The 26,230-nt window shown below is 42.7% G+C and overlaps 2 protein-coding genes across 2 annotated transcripts; both read left to right on the plus strand.

Annotated features, from left to right (window-relative positions):
• Window positions 1-844: 844 nt before the first annotated feature.
• LOC132346840 (trophoblast Kunitz domain protein 1-like) lies at window positions 845-9,313 on the plus strand. Its single transcript, XM_059892795.1, has 9 exons — window positions 845-887; window positions 1,422-1,493; window positions 2,535-2,633; window positions 3,135-3,218; window positions 4,299-4,370; window positions 5,557-5,655; window positions 6,153-6,236; window positions 7,456-7,527; window positions 8,731-9,313. Exons 1-9 carry the CDS (start codon window positions 845-847, stop codon window positions 8,835-8,837), a joined length of 732 nt encoding a protein of 243 aa, XP_059748778.1. The 3' UTR covers window positions 8,838-9,313.
• LOC618696 (trophoblast Kunitz domain protein 1) lies at window positions 8,861-26,230 on the plus strand. The gene is made up of 17 exons (XM_059892796.1): window positions 8,861-8,894; window positions 9,696-9,767; window positions 10,972-11,070; window positions 11,590-11,673; window positions 12,752-12,823; window positions 14,028-14,126; window positions 14,623-14,694; window positions 15,903-15,974; window positions 17,167-17,265; window positions 17,758-17,841; window positions 18,926-18,997; window positions 20,245-20,343; window positions 20,848-20,931; window positions 22,274-22,345; window positions 23,561-23,659; window positions 25,008-25,209; window positions 25,654-26,230. Coding segments are annotated over exons 1-17 (1,416 nt in total). The 3' UTR covers window positions 25,655-26,230.

A 26,230-nucleotide genomic window follows, 5' to 3' on the forward strand; every position in this document is an offset into this window, starting at 1 on the left:
TATTGTGTATTATCCATATGTTTTCCCTCCTTTGTACATTGTTGACTACTATTTTATTATCCATATTTGATCCTTGTTTTAGTTCATAAACCAGGCATCCTAAAACTCTTGGAATTTACTGTCTTTCATAGGTCTGGAGACAAACCACACACGGGAACTTGAGAAGCGTTCAGTAGTAAATGTGGTTAAAAGTGTCCTTGGCAGTGTGATTACAGGTTTGAGCTTTCTGCACTTCTGGGGAAAGGACAGGGCACTGAGATTGGGAACAGTCCCCACTGGCCAATGATTTAAGCAAAATACCTATTTGATGAAACCTCAAGAAGAATCCATAAATGCGGGTATTCAGAGAGCTTCTGGGGTGTTAAAACAGGGAGGGTGGTGATGTGAGGGCCCTGTATTCTCTAGGACATGGAGGCTCCCCACAACTCCACTTCCACTTTGCCTTGCACATCTACTCATTTTGGTGTGCCTAGAATTATCCTTAATAACAAGGTGTGACCGCTATGTGAATAGTCTTCCTGAGTTTGGTCATCAGATTAACTGAGTTATTGAACTTGGAGGTGGGGTAACAGAACTTCCCAGTTTTAGACACTTTGTCAAATCATGAGGGATGGGCCCACATGGCTGGTATCTGAAGTGAGGACACTTCTGAGACCTCAACATGCAGAATGTACGTTAACTCCCCCGATTTCCTATCCGAATTAAATTGCGTTGTTGCACACCCAGTGGGTGTTTGGGGAATTGGATGTTGTTTCTAGAGACACCACATATTTGGTGTCAAGGAAACCCAACTCACTCTCCCTTGTGCTTTGGGAGCTCAAGTGAGTGCTGGGCCAGGGGAGTAATGAAAGTGGGACACTGCACCCAGAAGCTGTCACCGGTTACCGGTATTTTCAGAGTTCCTGGCAGAATAGGATAGTGTATCAGTTGGGTTGTATCTTGTCAGACCCTGTCACCCTCATGCCATGTGTCCTCCAGCAGGTCAGCCATAGTCCTCATCTGAACAGCAGATAAGTGCTGCATGAGTTCTTGGAAAATATTACAAGTCATAAATATAAACAGCTAATTCACATTTCATGACCATGCTTGGTCATTTTACACTAGGATATGTTCATGAACGATTTCTCTACCTGCTTACTAGGGGCCGAAAGAAAAAATATTTATGGGCCAAGTAATAATTATCCCTCTATTTAAAATTTAATCACACAGACCTGGACCACCCAGATGAGGAAATGTTGGGAAAGCATAAAACCCACCCTTTGTGTGGTTGGCTCATGGGGCCAAGGCTTGTACAATATTAGACAATTCTCCAGGCCTTTTTCTTTGTCCCATTTGAATATCGTTTTATTGTTCATATTTGAATGTTGTCCTCGTTCATAGTCCAATATTCCTGAAAATTTTGAAATCTCCGTCTTTCACAGGTACTAAGATTATTGGAAATGGAGCCAGTATACTGACAGGATTGGCTGAAATAGTCAAGAAAGCACTTAAAGGTTAGGACTTTCTGCTTCTCTGGGGAGAGAGGAGGGCACTGAGCCTGAGGTCAGTCACCACTGGCTGACGATTCAACACATATGACTATTGACTGGAACTTCATATAAAGCCATAAATATTGGCTCAGTGAGCTTATGAGGTGGGAGGAAATGGTTGTGAGGTGACGGTGCTCTGCTCAGGAGGACACAGACACTCTGTCCAACCCCATTCCTCCTGTGCCATAAAGATCTCCTCCATTTCACTGTTTCCGAGATTTTTCCTGGACATTAATCTGAGAAAGGTGATTAAGAGTTTTCCTGAGAATGGGGACTGGTTCGATTGAGTTATTTTAAGCATAGAGGTGAAATCATGGAAATTTCAGGTTTAAGTCACTTGTTCAGGAAGATGATAATTTGAGAAGACATGGTGGGCATCTGAAGTTAAGGCAGTCTTCCTATCCCAAACTGTGTCATCAGCACTAACTCCACAGATGTGGTATCAGAAATCAATTGAGAGTGGGCAGCCAACTGGGTGTTGGGAATTGGGTGGTTGGTGGAAAAAACATGTATTTGGTGTCAGGAAAAAACCCAGACTCACCCTCTCCTATGATGTGAGGGCTCAGGTGAGGCTGGGGGAGAGGTGAGTAGTGAAAGTAAGACCCAGGACCCGGAAACTCTCCCGAGTTCTCTGTATTGTCAAGTTCCTAGCCAATCAATAGTGTACTATATGGGTTGTGACATTATCGTATAATGTCTTGACCAGGCAACCCACATGCTTATTCCTGGGCAAGTCATCAGCAGTTTCCTCACCTGACAGGGGAAACATGTTACATGAGTTCTTAGAACAGATGACTAGTTATGAAAGGAAAGACTTTATTCATGTGTCACGAACAGATTTGTCCATTTCCCACCACAATGTGTTAATCTGAAAAAAAAGTTCTCTACATACTTGCTGTGGCCAAATAATTATATTCCTCTGTCAAATAATGTTTATTCCAGTATTATTAAGATAATACTGGACCAGGCTGAAAATTTACTTCTGAAACTTACTCTCTTTCATAGGCCAGGTGATGATTTTGGGAATACAATTCGATAACCATACACAAGAGGAATTGCCAACACTCGAGATTGAATACTCAACACTCAGTGAGGAGATCAAAGGTTTGTAGTGTCTGCACCTTGGGGAAGAGGGAAGGGCACTGAGATTCAGATCAATGATCAAAGACCAATGATTCACTCAATAAGTATCTTTCTTGAAACCTCAACAGTGCATAAATATTTCATGGTGAATCTCGTGCATGTTCCACCAAGATGTATTAATCTTAAATTTCTTTACCTAGAATTTGGGTCACAAAGAGTATTTGGGTGTCAAATAATGAGCATTATTCTATCATGAAATATAATTAGAGCAAGCTGGGATGAATGTCCTGCAGGGAATATAAGAAACAGCCCTGTGTAGGTTGACTCTGGATACCAAAGCTGAGACATTATTAGGAAAGTCTCCAGGCCCATTCCCACATTCTGTTTTGACTATTGCGTATTATCCATAGTTGTTCCCTCATTTGTCCAGTGTTGACAACTATTTTATCATCCATATTTGATCGTTGTTTTTAGTCCATGGACGAGGCCTCCTGCAACTCTTGGATTTATTGTCTTTCCTAGGTGTGGAGACAATCCATAAACAGGGCATTGAGAAGCGTGCAGTACTACCTGTGGTTAAAGGTATCCTCGGTGGTGTGCTTAAAGGTTTGTTCTTCCTGTACCTCTGGGGAGAGGAGAGGGCATGAGACTGGGAACAGTCCTCACTGGCCCATGAGTCAATCAAAATTCCTGTTTAGTGAAACTGCAAGAAGAATCCATAAATGTGGGGATTCAGAGAGCCTCTGGGCTGTTAAAACAGGGAGGGTGGTGATGTGAGTGTCTTCTGAGTTTGGTCATGAGATAAACTGAGTTATTGAACCTGGGGGTGGGTTAATGGAACTTCCCAGTTTTAGACACTTTGACAAATAATGACGAATGGGCCCACATGGTTGGCTCCTGAACTCGGGACAATACTGAGACTCAACATGCAGAATGTATGTTAACTCCCCCGATTTCTTCTCTGAATTAAATTGCATTGTTGCACACCCCGTGGGTGTTTGGATAACTGGATGTTGTTTCTAGAGACACCACATATTTGGTGTCAAGGAAACCCAACTCACTCTCCCTTGTGCTTTGGGAGCTCAGGTGAGTGCTGGGCCAGGGGAGTAATGAAAGTGGGACACTGCCCGCAGAAGCTGTTACCAATATCAGTGTTTTCAGAGTTCAGGGCAGAATAGGAGAGTATATCAACTGGGTTGTGACAGGGTGTATCTTGTTCGGACCCTGTCACCCTCAAACCATGTGTCCTCCGGCAAGTCATGTATAGTCCTCATCTGAACAGCTAATAAGTGCTGCATGAGTTCTGGGAACATATTTTGAGTCATAAATATGAAGAGCTTATTCACATTTCATGGCCATGTTTGGTCATTTTACACCAGTAAATCTTCATGAAACAGTTCTCTACCTACTTACTTGGGGCCAGAAAGAATGAATATTTATGGGGCAAGTAATGATTATCCATCTATTTAAAAATTAATCACACAGACCTGGACCACTGAGAACAGCAACTGCCAGGAAAGCATTAAACCCAGGCCTTGTGGTGGGTTCATGGACCAAGGCTTGTACAATATTAGAAAATTTTCTGTGCCTTTCCTCTGTCTTACATTTTCCTATCGTTTTATTTCTCATATGTGAACATTGTCCTGGATCATGGTACAATATTCCTGAAATGTTTGTCTTTCCTAGGTGTCAAGATTTTCGGAAAGGGAGCCAGTATACTAACAGGATTGGCTGAAATCATCAAGAAAGCACTTAAAGGTTAGGACTTTCTGCTCCTCTGGGGAGAGAAGAGGGCACTGAGCCTGAGGTCAGTCACCACTGGCTGATGATTCAATACATATGAGTCTTGAGTGAAACCTCAATAAAAATCCATAAATATTGGCTCAGAGAGCTTATCAGGTGGGGCTAAATGGTCATGAGTTGAGGGTGTTCTGCTCAGAAGGGCATGGAGGCTCCATCCAACTCCACTACACCCGTACCCTAAAGATCTCCTCCATTTCACTGTTTCTGAGTTACTCTGAGAACAGTGATTAAGAGTTTTCCTGAGTTTGTTCACGGTTTGTTTGAGTTTCTGAGCATGGAAGTAGAGTGGAAATTTCGAGTTTCAGTCAGTTGTTCAGAAAGATGATAACTCAAGAACACATGGCTGGCACTGAAGTCTGGGCAGTCTTGATACCTCAACCTGTGGCATCGGCACTAACTCCACAGCTATGGTATCCAAGGTCAATGGACACTGGGTGGCCCATTGGGTGTTAGGAATGGATGGTTGTGGAAAAACCACATATTTGGTGTCAGGAAACAACCCAGACTCACCCTTCCCTGTGATTTGATGGCTCAGGTGAGGCTTGGGGAGTGGTGAGTAGTGAAAGTAATCCCCTAGACCTGGAAACTCTCACCCGTTCTCTGTGTTGTCAAGTTCCTAGCCAATCAATAGTGTATCATATGTGTTGTGACGTCATCATATATTGTCTTGACCAGGCAACTCACATGCTTATTCCTGGGGAAGTCATCTGGAGTTTCCTCATCTGACAGGGGAAACATGTTACATTAGTTCTTAGAACAGATGAAGAGTTCTGAAAGAAAAGACTTTATTCATGTGTCATGACCTGATTTGTTCATTTTCCAACACAATGTGTTGAACTGAAAAAGAAATTCTCTACCTACCTGCTGTGGCCAAGTAAAAATATTTCTTTATCAAATAATGTTATTCTTGTATTATTAAGAGTAATCAAAGATCTGAACCACGAGGGGAGCAGCTCCAGGGAAAGCAAGTAACATGGCCCTTGTGGGGTAGCCTGTGGGAACAAGGTTGATACAATATAAGAAAGTCTCCAGGCCCTTTTCTTGTTGTCTTTTGATTGGTATTTTCTTATCCATGTTTGTTCCTTTTCTTGTTTCACGGACCAGGCCTCCTGAAACTCTTGAAATTTACTCTCTTTCATAGGTCAGGTGATGATTTCCGGGATACAGTTTGATAACCACACGCCAGAGGAATTGCCAACACTCGAGATTGAATACTCAACACTCAGTGAGGAGAATGAAGGTTTGTAGTTTCTGAACCTCGCGAAAGAGGGAAGGGCACTGAGATTCAGATCAATGATCAATGACCAATGATTCAATCAATAAGCCTGTTTGTTGAAACCTCAACAGTGCATAAATATTCCATGGTGAATTTAGTGCATGTTCTGCCAATATGCATTCATCTCAAAAGATTTCTTTACCTACTTACTGTGGGCCACAAAGAATATTTGGGTGTCAAATAATGAGTATTCCTCTATCATGAAAAATAATTAGAACAAGCTGGGATGAATGTTCTGCAGGGAATGAAAGAAACAGCCCTGAGTAGGCTGACTCCTGATACCAAAGCTGAGACATTGTTAGGAAAGTCTCCAGGCCCTTTCCCTTTTGACTATTGTGTATTATCCATAGTTATTCCCTCATTTGTCCACTGTTGATGACTATTTTATTATCCATATTTGATCATTGTTTTAGTTCATGGCTAGGCCTCCTGAAACTCTTGGAATTTACTGTCTCTCATAGGTATGAAGACAAGCCACAAACATGGCCTTGAGAAGCGTTCAGTAAGAGAAGTGTTTAAAAAGATCCTCGGTGGTGTGATTAAAGGTTTGTTCTTCCTGTACCTCTGGTGAGAGGAGAAGGCACTGAGACTGGGAACAGTCCTCACTGGCCAATGATTCAATCAAAACACCCGTTTAGTGAAACTTCAAGAAGAATTCAGGCATTCAGAGAACATTCATAGAGCTTCTGGGCTGCTAAAACAGGGAGGGTGGTGATGTCAGGGTCTTGTGTTCTCTAAGACAAGGAGGCTCCCCACAACTCCATTTCCACTTTGCCTTGCGCATCTACTCATTTTGGTGTGCCTAGAATTATCCTTAATAACAAGGTGCAATCCCTATATGAGTGGTCTTCCTGAGTTTGGTCATCAGATTAACTGAGTTATTGAACACGGAGGTGGGGTAATGGAACTTCCCAGTTTTAGACACTTTGTCAAATCATGAGGGATGGGCCCACATGGCTGGCATCTGAAGTGAGGACACTTCTGAGACCTCAACATGCAGAATGTATATTAACTCCCTCGAGTTTCTATCTGAATTAAATTGCGTTGTTGCACACCCAGTGGGTGTTTGGGGAATTGGATGTTGTTTCTAGAGACACCACATATTTGGTGTCAAGGAAACCCAACTCACTCTCCCTTGTGCTTTGGGAGCTCAGGTGAGTGCTGGGCCAGGGGAGTAATGAAAGTGGGACACTGCACCCAGAAGCTGTTACAAATTATTGGTATTTTCAGACTTCCCTTCAGAATAGGAGAGTGTATCAAGTGGGTTGTGACAGGGTGTATCTTGTTCGAACTCTGTCACCCTCATGCCATGTGTCCTCTGGCAAGTCATCCACAGTCCTCATCTGAACAGCAGATAAGTGCTGCATGAATTCTTGGAATATAATACCAGTCATAAATATAAACAGCTTATTCACATTGCATGGCCATTTTTGGTCATTTTACACCAGTAAATGTTCATGAAACATTTCTGTACCTACTTAGTTGGGCCAGAAAGAAAGAATATTTATGGCTCAAGTGATGATTATCCCTCTGTTTAAAAATTAATCACAGAGACCTAGAACACTGAGAAGAGCAGCTGCCAGGAAAGCATGAAACCCAGGCCTTGTGTGGTTGGTTCATGGGACCAAGGACTTTACAATATTAGAAAATTCCGCTGGCCTTCCCTTTTCTCACTTTTTCCTATCATTTTATTTTTCATATGTGAATGTTGTCCTGGTTCATGTTCCAATATTCTGAAATGTTTGAAATTTTTGTCTTCCATAGGTTCCAAGATTGTCGGAAAGGGAGCCAGTATACTAGGAGGATTGGCTAAAATACTGAACGAAACAATGAAAGGTTAGGACTTTCTGAACCCCTGGGGAGAGAGGAGGGCACTGAGACTGAGATCAGTCACCACTGGCTTACGATTGAATACATATTGAACTCTTAGTGAAGCCTCAATGAAACTCAATGTATATTGGCTCAGAGAACTTATGAGGGGGGAAGAAGCAGTCGTGAGTTGAAGGTGCTCTGCTCAGAAAGGCATGGAGGCTGCATCCATCTCCACTCCTCCCATGTACTAAAGATCTCCTCGTAGTCACTGTTTCTGAGATTTTTCCTGTAATGTACACTGACAGCAGTGATTAAGAGTTTTCCTGAGTTTGGTTGCTGGTTTGATTGAGTTTTTGAGCACGGAGGTAGAGTTGTGGAAATTTAAAGTCTCAGTTACTTGGTCAGAAACATGATAACTCAAGAGGGCATGGCTAGCATCTGAAGTTAGGGCCATCTCCCTACATCAACCTGTGGCATTGGCCCGAACTTCACAGATGGTATCAGAAGTCAGTGGACTTTGGCATGTTGGGTGTTGGGAATTGGATGGTTGTTGGAAAAACTGTGTATTTGGTGTTAGGAAAAATCCCAGAGTCACCCACGATGGTGATGTGATGGCTCAGGTGAGGCTTGAGGATAGGTGAGTTAGGAAAGCAAGACCCTGGACCTGGAAACTCTCACCAGTTGTCAGTATTGTCAAGTTCCTAGCCAAGCAATAGTGTATCAAATGCGTATTGATGTGACAGTATCATGTCCTGACAAAGCCTCCTGAATGTGTGTCTTGGTGCAAGTAATCTGCAGTTTTCTCATCTGAACAGGGAATCATGTTACATGAGTTCTTAGAACAGATGATGAGTTATGAATAGAAACAGTTTATCCACGTGTCACGACCAGATTTGTCCACTTCCCACCACAATGCGTTAATCTGAAAAAATATTCTCTACCTACTTGCTGTGGCCAAGTAAAAATATTTCTCATTGGAAAAGGTTTATTCCTATATTATTAAGAGTAATAAAAAGATGTAGAGTCACGGAGGAGGGCAGCTGCAGGGAAAGCAAAAATCACAGCCCTTGTAGGGTAGCCTGTGAGAACAAGGCTTCACAATATAATGAATGTCTCCAGGCCCTTTCCCTTGTTGTCTTTTGACTGGTATTATCTTATCCATGTTTGATCCTTTTCCTGTTTCATATACCAAACTTCCTGAAACTCTTGAAATTTACTCTTTCATAGATGAGGTGATGATTTCAAGAATACAATTCTATAACCATACACAAGAGGAATTGCCAACACTTAAGATTGAATATGCAGTACTCAGTGAGGAGAATAAAGGTTTGTAGTTTGGGCACCTCGGGGAAGAAGGATGGGCGCTGAGATTCAGATCAATGACCCACATGGTTCGCATTTGAACTGAGGATAGTTCTGAGACATCAAAATGCAGAATGTATATTAACTCCCCTGATTTCCTATCCAAATTAAATTGTGTTGTTGCACATCCAGTGGGTGTTTGGAGAATTGGATGTTGTTTCGAAGGATACCACATATTTGGTGTCAAGGAAACCCAACTCACTCTCCCTTGTGCTTTGGGAGTTCAGGAGATTGCTGGTCCAGGGGAGAAATGAAAGTGGGGCACTGTACCCAGAAGCTCTGACAATTATTGGTATTTTCAGCGTTCCAGGCAGAATAGGATAGTGTATCAAGTGGGTTGTGTCATGATATATCTTGTTTAGATCATGTCACCCTCATGCCATGTGTCCTCTGGCAAGTCATCCATAGTCCTCATCTGAACAGCAGATAAGTGCTGGATGAATTCTGGGAACTTATTACGAATCATAAATATGAAGAGCTTATTCACATTTCATGGCCATGTTTGGTCATTTTATACCAGGAAATGTTCATGAAAAAATTCTATACCTGCTTACTTGGTGCAAGAAAGAAAGAATATTTATGGATCAAATGAGGATTATCCCTCTGTTTAAAAATTAATCACACAGACCTAAACCACTGAGAAGAGCAAATGCTGGGAAGGCATGAAACCCAGCTGTTGGGTGGTTGGTTCATGGGACCAAGGCTTGTACAATATTAGAAAATTCTCCAGGCCTTTACTTTGTCTTACTTTTTCCTAATGTTTTATTTTTCATATGTGAATATTGTCTTGGTTCATGGTACACTATTCCTGAAATGTTTGTCTTTCATAGGTGTCAAGATTGTCGGAAAGGGAGCCAGTATACTAACAGGATTGGCTGAAATAGTCAAGAAAGCACTTAAAGGTTAGGACTTTCTGCTCCTCTGGGGAGAGAGGAGGGCACTGAGCCTGAGGTCAGTCACCACTGGCTGACGATTCAATACATATGACTCTGGAGTGAAACCTCAATACAAATCCATAAATATTGGCTCAGAGAGCTTATCAGGTGGGGCTAAATGGTCATGAGTTGAGGGTGCTCTACTCAGAAGGTCATGGAGGCCCATCCAACTCCACTACACCCACGCCCTATAGATCTCCTCCATTTCAGTGTTTCTGAGTTTTTTCCTGTACATTACTCTGAGAACAGTGATTAAGAGTTTTCCTGAGTTTGTTCCTGGTTTGATTGAGTTTCTGAGCATTGAGATAGAGTGGAAATTTCGAGTTTCAGTCACTTGTTCAGAAACATGACAACTCGAGAACACATGGCTGGCATCTGAAGTCTGGGCAGTCTCGATACCTCAACCTGTGGCATTGGCACTAACACCACAGATATGGTATCCAAGGTCAATGGACACTGGGCGGCCTGTTGGGTGTTGGGAATTGGATGGTTGTTGGAAAAACCATATATTTGGTGTCAGGAAAAAACCCAGACTCACCCTCCCCTGTGATTTGATGGCTCAGGGTGAGGCTTGGGGAGTGGTGAGTAGTGAAAGTAATCCCTGGACCTGGAAACTCTCACCCGTTCTCTGTGTTGTCGAGTTCCTAGCCAATCAATAGTGCATCAAATGGGTTGTGACGTCATCATATATTGTCTTGACCAGGCAACCCACATGCTTATTCCTGGGGATGTCATCTGGGGTTTCCTCATCTGAACAGGGAAACACGTTACATTAGTTCTTAGAACAGATGAAGAGTTATGAAAGGAAAGACTTTATTCATGTGTCATGACCTGATTTGTCTATTTTCCAACACAGTGTGTTAACCTGAAAAAATCATTCTCTACATACTTTCTGTGGCCAAGTAAAAATATTTCTTTATCAAACAATGTTTATTCCCATATTATTAAGAGTAATCAAAAGATCTGAGCCAGGTGGGGAGCAGCTGCAGGGAAAGCAAGAAACACAGCCCTTTGGGGTAGCCTGTGGGAGCAAGGCTGATACAATATAAAGAAAGTCTCCAGGCCCTTTCCCCTATTGTCTTTTGACTGGTATTATATCATGCATCTGTGTTCCTTTTCTTGTTTCACGGACCATGTCTTCTGAACTCTTGAAATTTACTGTCTTTCATAGGTCAGGTGATGATTTCCGGGATACAGTTTGATAACAGTACTCAAGAGGAATTGCCAACACTTGAGATTGAATACTCAACACTCAGTGAGGAGAATGAAGGTTTGTATTTTCTGTACCATAAGGAAGAGGGAAGGGCACTGAGATTCAGATCCATGACCAATGATCAATGATTCAGTCAAACGTCTGTTTCTTGAAACCTCAATAGCACATAAATATTTCATGGTGAATTTAGTGCATGTTACACCAATATGCATTCATGTAAAAAATAAATTTAAATTAAAAAAATTTCTTTACCTATTTACTTTGGGCCACAAAGAACATTTAGGTGTCAAATAATGAATATTCTGCTATCATGAAAAATAATTAGAGCAAGCTGGAATGAATGTCTGCAGGGAATGTAAGAAACAACCCTGTGTAGGTTGACTCCTGATGCAAAGCTGAGACATTGTTAGGAAAGTCTCCAGGCCCATCCCACGTTCTGTTTTGACTATTGCGTATTATCTATGTTTTATCCCTCATTTGTCCACTGTTGACTACTATTTTATTATGCATACTTGATCATTGTTTTAGTCCATGGACCAGGCCTCCTGTAACTCTTGGATTTATTGTCTTTCCTAGGTGTGGAGACAATCCATAAACAAGGCATTGAGAAGCGTGCAGTACTGCCCGTGGTTAAAGGTATCCTCGGCGGCGTGCTTAAAGGTTTGTGTTCTTCCTGTAGCTCTGGGGAGAGGAAAGGGCACTGAGACTGGAAACAGTCCTCACTGGCCCATGAGTCAATCAAAATTCCTGTTTAGTGAAACCGCAAGAAGAATCCACAAATGTGGGCATTCAGAGAGCCTCTGGGCTGTTAAAACAGGGAGGGTGGTGATGTGAGCATCTTCCTGAGTTTGGTCATGAGATTAACTGAGTTATTGAACATGGAGGTGGGTTAATGGAACTTCCCAGTTTTAGACACTTTGCCAAATAATGACAAATGGGCGCACATTGGCTGGCTCCTGAAATTGGGACAATTCTGAGACTCAACATGCAGAATGTATGTTACCTCCCCTGATTTCCTCTCCAAATTAAATTGCATTCTTGCATACCCCACGGGTGTTTGGGGAATTGGATGATGTTTTGAGAGACACCACATATTTGGTGTCAAGGAAACCCAACTCACTCTCCCTTGTGCTTTGGGAGCTCAGGTGAGTGCTGGGCCAGGGGAGTAATGAAAGTGAGAAACTGCATCCAGAAGCTGTTACCAATATCAGTGTTTTCAGAGTTCGGGGCAGAATAGGAGAGTATATCAACTGGGTTGTGACAGGGTGTATCTTGTTCGGACCCTGTCATCCTCAAACCCTGTGTCCTCCGGCAAGTCATGTATAGTCCTCATCTGAACAGCAGATAAGTGCTGCCTGAGTTCTGGGAACATATTACGAGTCATAAATATAAACAGCTTATTCACATTTCATGGCCATGTTTGGTCATTTTATGCCAGTAAATCTTCATGAAACAGTTCTGTACCTACTCACTTAGGGCCAGAAAGAATGAATATTTATGGGATAAGTAATAATTATCCCTCTATATAAAAATTAATCACACAGACCTGGACCACTGAGAACAGCAACTGCCAGGAAAGCATGAAACCCAGGCCTTGTGGTTGGTTCATGGACCAAGGCTTGTACAATATTAGAAAATTTTCTGTGCCTTTTCTCTGTCTTACATTTTCCTATCGTTTTATTTTCATACGTTGTCCTGGACCATGGTGCAATATTCCTGAAATGTTTGTCTTTCCTAGGTGTCAAGATTTTCGGAAAGGGAGCCAGTGTACTAACAGGATTGGCTGAAATCATCAAGAAAGCACTTAAAGGTTAGGACTTTCTGCTCCTTTGGGGAGAGAAGAGGGCACTGAGCCTGCGGTCAGTCACCACTGGCTGACGATTCAATACATATGAGTCTTGAGTGAAACCTCAATACAAATCCATAAATATTGGCTCAGAGAGCTTATCAGGTGGGGCTAAACGGTCATGAGGTGAGGGTGCTCTGCTCAGGAAGGCATGGAGGCTCCATCCAACTCCACTACACCAATGCCAAAACATTCCCTGCATTTCAGTGTTTCTGAGTTTTTTCCCGTACGTTACTCTGAGAACAGTGAATAAGACTTTTCCCGAGTTTATTAACTGGTTTGACTGAGTTTTTGAGCATGGAGGTAGAGTGGAAATTTCAAGCTTCAATCACTTGTTCAGAAACTTGATAACTCAAGAACACTTGGCTGGCATCAGAAGTCTGGGCAGACTTGATACCTCAACCTGTGGCATCAGCACTAACTCCCCAGATATGGTATCCAAGGTCAATGGACACTGGGCAGCCTGTTGGGTGTTGGGAATCGGATGGTTGTTGGACAAACCACATATTTGGTGTCAGGAAAAAACCCAGACTCACCCTCCCCTGTGATTTGATGGCTCAGGTGAGGCTTGGGGAGCGGTGAGTAGTAAAAGTAATCCCCTGGACCTGGAAACTCTCACCTGTTCTCTGTATTGTCAAGTTCCTAGCCAATCAATAGTGTATCATATGGTTTGTGATGTCATCGTATAATGTCTTGACCAGGCAACCCACATGCTTATTCCTGGGGAAGTCATCTGGAGTTTCCTCATCTGAACAGGGGAAACACGTTACATTAGTTCTTAGAACAGATGAAGAGTTATGAAAGGAAAGACTTTATTCATGTGTCATGACCTGATTTGTCTATTTTCCAACACAGTGTGTTAAGGGGAAAAAGTGATTTTCTACCTACTTGCTGTGGCCAGTAAAAGTATTTCTTTATCAAACAATGTTTATTCCCATATAATTAAGAGTAATGAAAAGATCTGAGCCATGAGGGGAACAGCTGCTGGGAAAGCAAGAAACAGCCCTTGTGGGGTAGCCTGTGGGAGCAAGGCTGATAAAATATTAGGAGAGTCTCCATGCCCTTTCCCCTGTTGTCTTTTGACTGGTATTATATCATGCATCTGTGTTCCTTTTCTTGTTTCTTGGACCATGTCTTCTGAGCTCTTGAAATTTACTGTCTTTCATAGGTCAGGTGATGATTTCCGGGATACAGTTTGATAACAGTACTCAAGAGGAATTGCCAACACTCGAGATTGAATACGCAACACTCAGTGAGGAGATCACAGGTTTGTATTTTCCGGACCTCGGGGAAGAGGGAAGCTCACTGAGATTCAGATCCATGACCAGTGACCAATGATTCAGTCAATACGCATCTTTTGTGAAACCTCAACAGTGCATAAATATTTCATGGTGAATTTAGTGAATGTTCCGCCAATATGTATTCACCCAAAAAATGTCTTTACCTACTTACTCTGGGCACAAAGAATATTTGGGTTAAAATAATGATTATTCCCCTATCATGAAAAATAATTAGAGCAAGATGAGATGTTCTGCAGGGAATGTAAGAAGAGCCCTGTGTAGGTTGACTCCTGAACCAAAGCTGAGACATTATTAGGAATGTCTGCAGGCCCATTCCCACATTCCCTTTCGACTATTGTGTATTATCCATAGTTGTTCCCTCATTTGTCCACTTTTGACGACTATTTTATTATATATATTTGATCGTTGTTTTAATCCATGGGCCAGGCCTCCTGCAACTCTTGGATTTACTGTCTTTCCTAGGTGTGGAGACAATGCATAAACAGGGCATTGAGAAGCGTTCAGTTAAAGGTATCCTCAGTGGAGTGCTTAAAGGTATGTTCTTCCTGTAGCTCTGGGGAGAGGAGAGGGCACTGAGACTGGGAACAGTCCTCAGTGGCCTATGATTCAATCAAAATTCCTGTTTAGTGAAACTGCAAGAAGAATTCACAAATGTGGGGCATTCAGAGAGCTTCTGGGCTGTTAAAACAGGGAGGGTGGTGATATGAGGGTTCTGTGTTCTCTAGGACATGGAGGCTCCCCACAACTCCATTTCCACTTTGCTTTGCACATCTACTCATTGTGGTGTGCCTAGAATTATCTGTAGTAACAAGGTGCGATCCCTATGTTAGTGGTTGTCCTGAGTCTGGTCATCAGATTAACTGAGTTTTTGAACATGGAGGTGGGGTAATGGAATTTCCCAGTTTTAGACACTTTGCCAAATACTGACAAATGGGTGCACATGGTTGGCTCCTGAACTCGGGACAATACTGAGACTCAACATGCAGAATGCGTGTTACCTCCCCCAACTTCCTCTCTGAGTTAAATTGCGTTGTTGCACACCCCATGGGTGTTTGGGTAACTGGATATTGTTTCAAGAGACACCACATATTTGGTGTCAAGGAAACCCAACTCACTCTCCCTTGTGCTTTGGGAGCTCAGGTGAGTGGCGGGCCAGGGGAGTAATGAAAGTGGGACACTGCACCCAGAAGCTGTTACCAGGTGTTGGTATTTTCAGAGTTCCAGGCAGAATAGGAAAGTATATCAAGTGGGTTGTGACAGGGTGCATCTTGTCCAGACCCTGTCACCCTCAAACCATGTGTCCTCCGGCAAGTCATGTATAGTCCTCATGTTATCAGCAGATAAGTGCTGCATGCGTTCTGGGAACATATTACGAGTCATAAATATAAAGAGCTTATTCACATTTCATGGCCATGTTTGGTCATTTTACACCAGGAAATGTTCCTGAAACAGTTCTCTACCTACTTACTTGAGGCCAGAAAGAATGAATATTTATGGGACAAGTAATGATTATCCCTGTATTTAAAAATTAAGCACACAAACCTGGACCACTGAGAACAACAACTGCCAGGAAAGCATGAAACCCAGGCCTTGTGTGGTTGGTTCATGGACCAAGGCTTGTACAATACTAGAAAATTTTCTGTGCCTTTCCTCTGTCTTACATTTTCCTATCATTTTATTTTCATATGTGAACATTGTCCTGGATCATGGTGAAATATTCTTGAAATGTTTGTCTTTTCTAGGTGTGAAGATTGTCGGAAAGGGAGCCAGTATACTAATAGGATTGGCTGAAATAGTCAAGAAGGCACTTAAAGGTTAGGACTTTCTGCTCCTCTGGGGAGAGAAGAGGGCACTGAGCCTGAGGTCAGTCACCACTGGCTGACGATTCAATACATACAAGTCTTGAGTTAAACCTCAATAAAAATCCATAAATATTGGCTCAGAGAGCTTATCAGGTGGGGCTAAATGGTCATGAGTTGAGGGTGCTCTACTCAGAAGGTCATGGAGGCGCATCCAACTCCACTAACCTGTGCCCTAAAGATCTCCTCCATTTCAGTGTTTCTGAGTTTTTTCCTGTACGTTACTCTGAGAACAGTGATTAAGAGTTTTCCTGAGTTTGATTGAGCTTTTGAGCATGGAGGTAGAGAGGAAATTTCAAGGTTCAGTCACTTGTTCAGAAACATGATAACTTGAGAACAAATGGCTGGCACTGAAGTCTGGGCTTCTCCATACCTCAACTTGTGGCATTGGCACTAACTCCACAGATATGGTATCCAAGGTTAATGGACACTGGGTGGCCCGTTCGGTGTTGGGAATTGGATGGTAGTTGGAAAAACCACATATTTGGTGTCAGGAAAAAGCCCAGACTCACCCTCGCCTGTGATTTGATGGCTCAGGTGAGGATTGGGGAGCGGTGAGTAGTAAAAGTAATCCCCTGGACCTAGAAACTCTCACCCGTTCTTTGTATTATTGAGTTCCTAGCCAATCAATAGTGTATCATATGGTTTGTGACATCATCGTATATTGTCTTGACCAGGCAACCCACATGCTTATTCCTGGGTAAGTCATCTGGGGTTTCCTCATCTGAACAGGGGAAACAAGTTACATTAGTTCTTAGAACAGATGAAGAGTTATGAAAGGAAAGACTTTATTCATGTGTCATGACCTAATTTGTCTATTTTCCAACACAGTGTGTTAATCTGAAAAAATCATTCTCTACATACTTTCTGTGGCCAAGTAAAAATATTTCTTTATCAAACAATGTTTATTCCCATATTATTAAGGGTAATCAAAAGATCCGAGCCACGAGGGGAGCAGCTGCAGGGAAAGCAAGAAACACAGCCCTTTGGGGTAGCATATGGGAGCAAGGCTGATACAATATTAGGAAAGTCTCCAGGCCCTTTCCCCTGTTGTCTTTTGACTGGTATTATATTATGCATCTGTGTTCCTTTTCTAGTTTCATGGACCATGTCTTCTGAAACTCTTGAAATTTACTCTCTTTCATAGGTCAGGTGATGATTTCTGGGATACAGTTCGATAACCATACGCAAGAGGAAATGCCAACACTCCAGATTGAATACTCAACACTCATTGAGGAGAATAAAGGTTTGTATTTTCTGGACCTCGGGGAAGAGGGATGGGCACTGAGATCAGATCCATGATCAATGATTCAGTCAATACACCTATTTCGTGAAATCTCAACAGAGCATAAATATTTCATGGTGAATTAGTGCATGTTCTGCCAATAAGCATTCATCAAAAAAAAATTCTTTACCTACTTACTTTGTGCCACAAAGAATATTTGGGTGTCAAATAATGAGTCTTCTGCTATCACGAGAAATAATTAAGGCAAGCTGGGATGAATGTTCTGCAGGGAATATAAGAAAGAGCCCTGTGTAGGTTGACTCCTGAACCAAAGCTGAGACATTATTAGGAAAGTCTCCAGGCCCATTCCCATGTTCTATTTTGACTATTGCATATTATCCATATTTTTTTCCCTCATTTGTACTGTTGATGACTATTTTTATCCATATTTGATCATTGTTTTAGTCCATGGACCAGGCCTCCTGCAACTCTTGGATTTACTGTCTTTCCTAGGTGTGGAGACTAGCCATAAACAGAGACTTGAGAAGCGTGCAGTACTACCTGTGGTTAAAGGTATCCTCGGCGGCGTGCTTAAAGGTTGGTGTTCTTCCTGTAGCTCTGGGGAGAGGAGAGAGCACTGAGACTGGGAACAGTCCTCACTGGCTCATGAGTCAATCAAAATTCCTGTTTAGTGAAACCGCAAGAAGAATCCACAATTGTGGGGATTCAGAGAGCCTCTGGGCTGTTAAAACAGGGAGGGTGGTGATGTGAGCATCTTCCTGAGTTTGGTCATGAGATTAACTGAGTTATTGAACATGGAGGTGGGTTAATGGAACTTCCCAGTTTTAGACACTTTGACAAATAATGACGAAGGGGCGCACATGGCTGGCCCCTGAACTCGGGATAATTCTGAGACTCAACATGCTGAATGCATGTTACCTCCCCTGATTTCCTCTCCAAATTAAATTGCATTGTTGCACACCCCATGGGTGTTTGGGTAACTGGATATTGTTTTGAGAGACACCACATATTTGGTGTCAAGGAAACCCAACTCACTCTCCCTTGTGCTTTGGGAGCTCAGGTGAGTGCTGGGCCAGGAGAGTAATGAATGTGGGACACTGCACCCAGAAGCTGTCACCAGTTATCGGTATTTTCAGAGTTCCAGGCAGAATAGGAGAATATATCAAGTTGGTTGTGACAGGGTGTATCTTGTTTGGATCCTGTCACCCTCAAACCATGTGTCCTCCAGCAAGTCATGTATAGTCCTCATCTGAACAGCTAATAAGTGCTGCATGAGTTCTGGGAAAATACTACGAGTCATAAATATAAACAGCTTATTCACATTTCATGGCTATGTTTGGTCATTTTATGCCAGTAAATCTTCATGAAACAGTTCTGTACCTACTCACTTAGGGCCAGAAAGAATGAATATTTATGGGATAAGTAATAATTATCCCTCTATATAAAAATTAATCACACAGACCTGGACCACTGAGAACAGCAACTGCCAGGAAAGCATGAAACCCAGGCCTTGTGGTGGGTTCAAGGACCAAGGCTTGTACAATACTAGAAAATTTTCTGTGCCTTTCCTCTGTCTTACATTTTCCTATCGTTTTATTTTCATACGTGAACATTGTCCTGGATCATGGTGCAATATTCCTGAAATGTTTGTCTTTCCTAGGTGTCAAGATTTTTGGACAGGGAGCCAGTGTACTAACAGGATTGGCTGAAATCATCAAGAAAGCACTTAAAGGTTAGGACTTTCTGCTCCTCTGGGGAGAGAGGAGGGCACTGAGCCTGCGGTCAGTCACCACTGGCTGACGATTCAATACATATGAGTCTTGAGTGAAACCTCAATAAAATCCATAAATATTGGCTCAGAGAGCTTATCAGGTGGGGCTAAACGGTCATGAGGTGAGGGTGCTCTGCTCAGGAAGGCATGGAGGCTCCATCCAACTCTACTACACTCATGTCCTAAAGATCTCCTCCATTTCACAGTTTCTGAGTTTTTTTCCTGTACATTACTCTCAGAACAGGGATTCAGAGTTTTCCTGAGTTTGTTTACTGGTTTGATTGAGTTTTTGAGGATGGAGGTAGGGTGGAAAGTTCCATTTTCAGTCACTTGTTCAGAAACATGATAACTCGAGAACACATGGCTGGCATCTATAGTCAGGGCAGTCTTGATACCTCAACCTGCGGCATCGGCCCTGACTCCACAGACACAGTATCAGAAATCAAAGGACAGTGGGTGGCCCATTGGGTGTTGGGAATTGGATGGTTGGTGGAAAGACCACGCATTTGGTGTCAGGAGAAATAGACTCACCCAGACTCAGCCTCCCCTGTGATGTGAGGGTTCAGGTGAGTCTTGGGAGAGGTGTGTAGTGATAGTAAGACCCTGGATCTAGAAACTCTCACCAGTTCTCTGTATTGTCGAGTTCTTAGCCAATATATAGCGTATCAAATTAGTTGCGATGTGATAGTATATTGTCCTGACCAGGCCACCCACATGCTTTTGTCCTGACCAAGTCATCTGCTGTTTCCTCATCTGAACAAGGGAAACATTAGTTTTGGAACAGGATTCCAAAAGAATGGAACAGGGCTACACTAGTTCTTAGAACAGATGACAAGTTACGAATAGAAAGACTTTATTCACATGTCAAGAACAGATTTGTCCATTTTCCAACATGATGTGTTATTGTGAAAAAAGATTCTCTACCTGCATGCCTTGGCCAGGTAAAATATTTCTTTATCAAATAATGTTCATTCCTGTATTAAGAGTAATCAAAAGATGTTGAGCCATGTAGGAGGGCAACTGCAGGGAAAGAAAGAAGCTCAGCCCTTGTAGGGTAGCCTGTGGGAGCAAGGCTGATGCAGTATAATGAAAGTGACCAGGCCCTTACCCTTGTTGTCTTGATTGTTATTATCTCATTCATGCTTGATCCTTTTCCTGTTTCCATTCCAAGGCCTCCTGAAACTCTTGAAATTTACTCTCTTTCATAGGTCAGGTGATGATTTCTGGAATACAATTTGACAACCATACACAAGAGGAATTGCCAACACTCAAGATTGAATACTCAACACTCATTGAGGAGAATAAAGGTTTGTATTTTCTGGACCTTGCAGAAGAGGGAAGGGTACTGAGATTCAGATCAATGACCAATTACCAATGATTTAATCAATAAACCTATATCTTGAGACCTCAACATTGCATAAATGTTTCATGGTGAGTTTTGTGCATGTTCCACCAAGATGTATAATTCTCAGAAAACTTCTTTACCTTCTTAGTTTGGGCAAGGAAAAATATTTAGGTGTCAAAAAATGAGTATTCTGCTATCATGAAAAGAAATTAGAAAAACCTGGTATGAGTGTTCTGTAGGGAATGTGTGAAACAGTCCTCTGTAGGTTGACTCTTGATATCAAAGCTGAGACATTATTAGGAAAGTCTCCAGTCCCTTTCCCATGTCCTGTTTTGACAGCTGTTTATTATCCATATTTGTTCCCTCCTTCGTCCACTCTTCACTACCATTTTATTATGCATATTTGATCCTTGTTTTAGTTCATGGACCAGGCCTCCTGAAATCTGGAATTTTCTGTCTTTCATAGGTGTGGAGACAAGCCAGAAGCGGGTACTTGAGAAGCGTTCAGTAGTACATGTGGTCAAAAGTATCCTAGGTGGTGTGATTAAAGGTTTGATCTTCTTGTATTTCTGGGGAGAGGAGAGGGCCCTGATTTTGGGAACAGTAACCACTGGCCAATGATTCAATCAAAATACCTGTTGAATGAAACCTGAAGAAGAATCCATAAAAGTTGGCATTCAGAAAGCTTTTGGGCTGTTAAATTAGGGAGGTTGGTGATATGAGGGTCCTGTGTTCTCTAGGAAATTGAGTCTCCCCACAACTTCACTTCCACTTTGCCTTGCACATCTCACTCATTTTGGTGTGTCTAGATTTATCCTTAATATTACTGTGAGATCCGCATGTGAGTTGTCTTCCTGAGGTTGGTCATAAGATTAACTGAATTACTGAACATGGATGTGAAGTAATGGAACTTCCCAGTTTTAGACACTTTGTCAAATCATGAGGGATGTGCTCACATGGTTGGTATCTGAAGCGAGGACAGTTCTGAGACCTCAGCATGAAGAATGTATATTAACTCCCCCAATTTCCTATCCGAATTAAATTGCGTTGTTGCACACCCAGTGGGTGTTTGGGGAATTGGATGTTGTTTCTAGAGACACCACATATTTGGTGTCAAGGAAACCCAACTCACTCTCCCTTGTGCTTTGGGAGCTCAGGTGAGTGCTGGGCCAGGGGAGTAATGAAAGTGGGACACTGCACCCAGAAGCTGTTACCAGGTGTTGGTATTTTCAGAGTTCAGGGCAGAATAGGATAGTGTATCAAGTGGGTTGTGACAGGGTGTATCTTGTTTGGACCCTGTCACCCTCATGCCATGTGTCCTCTGGCAAGTCATCTATAGTTCTCATGTGATCAGCAGATAAGTGTTGCATGAGTTCTTTGAACATGGAGCAAAGTTTCTTCAGTCATGTCTGACTCTTTGCGACCCATGGACTATAGCCTGCTAGATTCCTCTGTCCATGGGATTTTCAAGGCAAGAATCCTGGAGTGGGTTGCCATTTCCTTCTCCACTGAACGTATTATCAGTCATAAATATAAGCAGTTTATTCACATTTCATGGCCGTGTTTGGTCATTTTCCACAAGGATATGTTCATGAAATATTTCTCTACCTACTTACTTGGGGCCAAAAGAAAGAATGTTTATGGGTCAAATAATGATCATCCTTCTATTTAAAAATTAATCACATGGACCCTGACCACTCAGAAATGGAACTGCTGGGAAAGGATGAAAACCAGCCCTAGGCTCATGGGACCAAGGCTTGAACAATATTAGCAAATTGTCCAGGCCTTTTCCTTTCTCCACTTTTTCCTATGATTTTATTTTTCATATTTGAATGTTGTCCTTGTTCATGGTCCAATAGTTGTGAAAATTTTGAAATGTTTGTCTTTCTTAGGTACCAAGATTTTCGGAAAGGGAGCCAGTATACTAACAGGATTGGCTGAGATAGTCAAGAAAGCACTTAAAGGTTAGAACTTTCTGCACCTCTGGGGAGAGAGGAGGGCACTGAGCCTGAGGTCAGTCACCACTGGCTGATGATTCAACACATATGCCTATTGAGTGAAACCTCAATAAAAATCCATAAATATTGGCTCAGAGAGCTTATGACGTGGGAAGAAATGGTCATGAGGTGAGGGTGCTCTGCTCAGGAAGGCATGGAGGCTCCGTCCACCTCCACTCCTCCCATGTCCGAAGGATCTCCTCCATTTCATGGTTTCTGAGTTATTTCCTGTATGTTAGTCCGAGAACAGTGATTGAGTTTTCCTGAGTTTGGTCGCTGGTTCTATTGACTTTTTGAGCATGGAGGTGGAGTCATGGAAATTTCGAGTTTCAGTCACTTGGTCAGAAGCATGATAACTCGAGAACACTCAATGCCCTGACCTCAGATGGCTGGCATCTGAGGTCAGGGCATTCCTGATACCTCAACCTGTGGCATCGGCCCTGACTCCACAGATATGATATCAGAAGTCAATGGACAATGGGAGGCCTGTTGGGTGCTGGGAATTGGATGGTTGGTGGAAAAACCATGTATTTGGTGTCAGAAAAATAGACTCAGCCAGGCTCACCCTCCCCTGTGATGTGAGGGCTCAGGTGAGGCTTGGGGAAAGGTGAGTAGTGAAAGTAAGACCCTGGACCTGGAAACGCTCACTGGTCATTTGTATTGTTGAGTTCCTAGCCAATCAATAGTGTATCAAATGTGACGTGACATGACAGTATCTTGTCCTGACCAGGCCAGCCACATGCTTGTTTCCTGAGGCAAATCATCAACATGAGGAAACATGTTACATTAGTTCTTAGAAGGCATGATGAGTTATGAATAGAAAGACTTTATTCACTTGTCATGAACAGATTTGTCCATTTTCCATCAGAATGTTTTAATCTGAAAAAAGATGTCTACCTACATAGTTTGGCCAAGTAAAAGTATTTCTCTATCAAATAATGTTTATTCCTGTGTTAAGAGTAATCAAAAGATGTTGATCCATGGAGGAGGGCAACTGCAGGGAAAGCAAGAAACAGCCCTTGTTGGGTAGCCTGTGGGAGCAAGGCTGATAAAATATAACGAAAGTCTCCAGGCCCCTTCCCTTGTTGTCTTTTGACTGGTATTATCTTATCCATGTTTGATCCTTTTCCTGTTTCACGGACCAGGCCTCCTTAAATTCTTGAAATTTACTCTCCTTCATAGGTCAGGTGATGATTTCCAGAATACAGTTCGATAACCATACGCAAGAGGAATTGCCAACACTCAATATGGAATACTCAACACTCAATGAGGAGAATAAAGGTTTGTAGTGTCTGCACCACCCACTCCAGTGTTCTTGCCTGGAGAATCCCAGGGACAGGGGAGCCTGATGAGCTGCCATCTATGGGGTTGCACAGAGTCGGACATGACTGAAGCGATTTAGCAGCAGCAGCAGTGTCTGCACCTTGGGGAAGAGGGAAGGGCACTGAGATTCAGATCAATGACCAATGATTCCTTCCATAAGCCTTTCTATTGAAACCTGAACAGTGCATAAGTATTTGGGTTCAGAGAGTTTTCTGGGTGGTCAATACCATTGCAAGGTGCTGTACTAATTGGGGAATGGAGGCTCCACACACCTCCACTGTTCCTTGGCCCTACTCCTCTCCTCCATTTCACTGTGATGTTTCATGTATATTCATCTGGGAACAGTAGGTAAGTGTTGTCCAAAGTTTAGTCATCATTAACACTCAGTTATTGAACATGGAGTTGGGATCATGGACCTCTCCATTTTAACCATTTGGTCATAAGCAAAACTAAGTGGGGACCACGTTGCTTGCACTAAAGTGAGGACAATCTTGGGTGCTTAACCTGTGGGGGTAACTGTATAGATTTCATACCAGACATCAATTGACTGGGGGACACCCAGTGGGTGTCTGGAGAATTGCTTAGTGTTGGTAGAGACACCACATATTTGTGATAGGATAAATCCAGGCTCAGTCTGCCCTTTGATTTGGGGGCTTAGGTTACCTTACTTACAAGGAAGTAATGAAAGTAGGCCGCCAGCTCCAGAAACTCTTACAAGTAAACTGTGTTTCCCGAATTCCTGGTAGAATCATATATTATATCAGATGCATTGTGACACCATAGTAACTTGTCCTGACTCTACCATCCACATGCTCTGTTTCATGGGAAAAGTTATCTTCAATTTCCTCATCTGAAGAGGGGAAATATATTACATACATCCTTTGAACAGAGTTCCAGTCATGAATATAAAGAATTTATGCCCTGCCTCCTTAGTGTCTACAGCGTTTGAAAGTTTAGTTTCCTGACAAGGAACTGAACCTAGGACTACTTAATTGGAATACAGATTCTTAACCACTGGGCCACCTCAGAAGTCTTATAGATGTTCTTCAGCTTATCAAAGGCATTATACCTATCTTTCTTAGAAGACTTCATGAGGAGATATACATTTGTATATGACTACTATATCATGTCATCCCTAGCAACATTCATATTCTGTCCCAGAAGGGGTGTTTTCAAATGGGCATTTCAATTTGACCACACTCCACAACCCTAACATTCTCTCTTGCAAACAAACCGGTGGTTCTAGTTGTTGTCCTTGTACGGAGCAGTGATGACCATCCTCATAACTGAGCCATTGCCCCTCTAGTTTCCCCAGCTTTTATGCCTGCTTTCTGCGTGGAGCCTAAATTTGTTGGTGTCTGCAACGCCTCGATGACCAGGTACTTCTACAATGCCCAGACCGGGCACTGTGAGCTGTTTGTATATAGCGGTTGCGGAGGAAACGAAAACAACTTCCCAACATTGGAGGAGTGCATGAAGACCTGCTATCCAAAGGCACAGTCCCTGTGGTAAGACAGGGGCCAGGGCACAGGAGGAGGGAAGGGCTGGGGAAATGGGTGGAGCTCAGGGGGCCACACACCATTCCCCCTGCACAGTGTCTTCCTCCTCGCTGCTGCCAGGAGAAGAGGTTGCAGTGTCCTGTGAAACCCACACTGAGCGAGTTCTCCAGGGAGAGGATGGCAGAAGGTCAACCCCAGATATCTCTTTGTGATCATCTGAGCCTGATCACATGCTCCTCTTTCTCATTTGGGAACACTGACTCAGCCACCCTCCAGGGGCAGGTCTGCAGTGCTCCTGAGTGCCCCACCTAGGCTTGGAAAATTCACTTCCTTTTTGTTTGTGATTCGGGAATGTGGTTCCATATTGTTTTGAAAATATGGGATCTATTAAGTTGACCATTGTCTAGGTCTGGGGCTACACTGATGGCTCAACAAGTTCCTTTCTTTCTGCAGATGACATGTGAAGAGTAGTCCCTGAAACTCTGATGTCCGAGGAGGACTCCTGCAGGGTGGGCTGTGTCTACATCTGAACCTCTTCAGTCTCCTCACCGTCCTTCTCTCCCTACCCTCCTCAGCAGAGCGTGCCTATTTCCTTTCCTCTATTGGTCAACATGTCTAATTCTGTTCTATCCAGGTGACTCTCATCACGGTGAGAGCATGTCTTCCTTTTACCCCTAGCACTTCACACAGTTCCTGACACCAAAGAGGCTGTTTATAATTATTTGAGTAAGGAAGGAGTAAGGTAGGAACACATTCCTCATGACATTAACTCAGAGCCTGCAGTGTAACACAGGATTTTTGTTTTCACCCCCATCCTCACGGCATCCTCAACTACATCCCTGTCCCCACCATCACTGCTCTCCTTGTGGGTGTCCAAGATGGTATTTCCAGCATCCAGTCCTGAGCATCAGTCATGAGAGAAGAGTTTCATTTAAAAATGTTTCTTGATCGTACAATGATTTGCAATTTTCATTTCTGTAGCCTCAAGCACTATGGGTTATATTTTAATAAATGCACATTCAAAATTAAA

Source organism: Bos taurus, chromosome 13, assembly GCF_002263795.3.
Source record: "Bos taurus isolate L1 Dominette 01449 registration number 42190680 breed Hereford chromosome 13, ARS-UCD2.0, whole genome shotgun sequence".
Classification (NCBI taxonomy): domain Eukaryota; kingdom Metazoa; phylum Chordata; class Mammalia; order Artiodactyla; family Bovidae; genus Bos; species Bos taurus.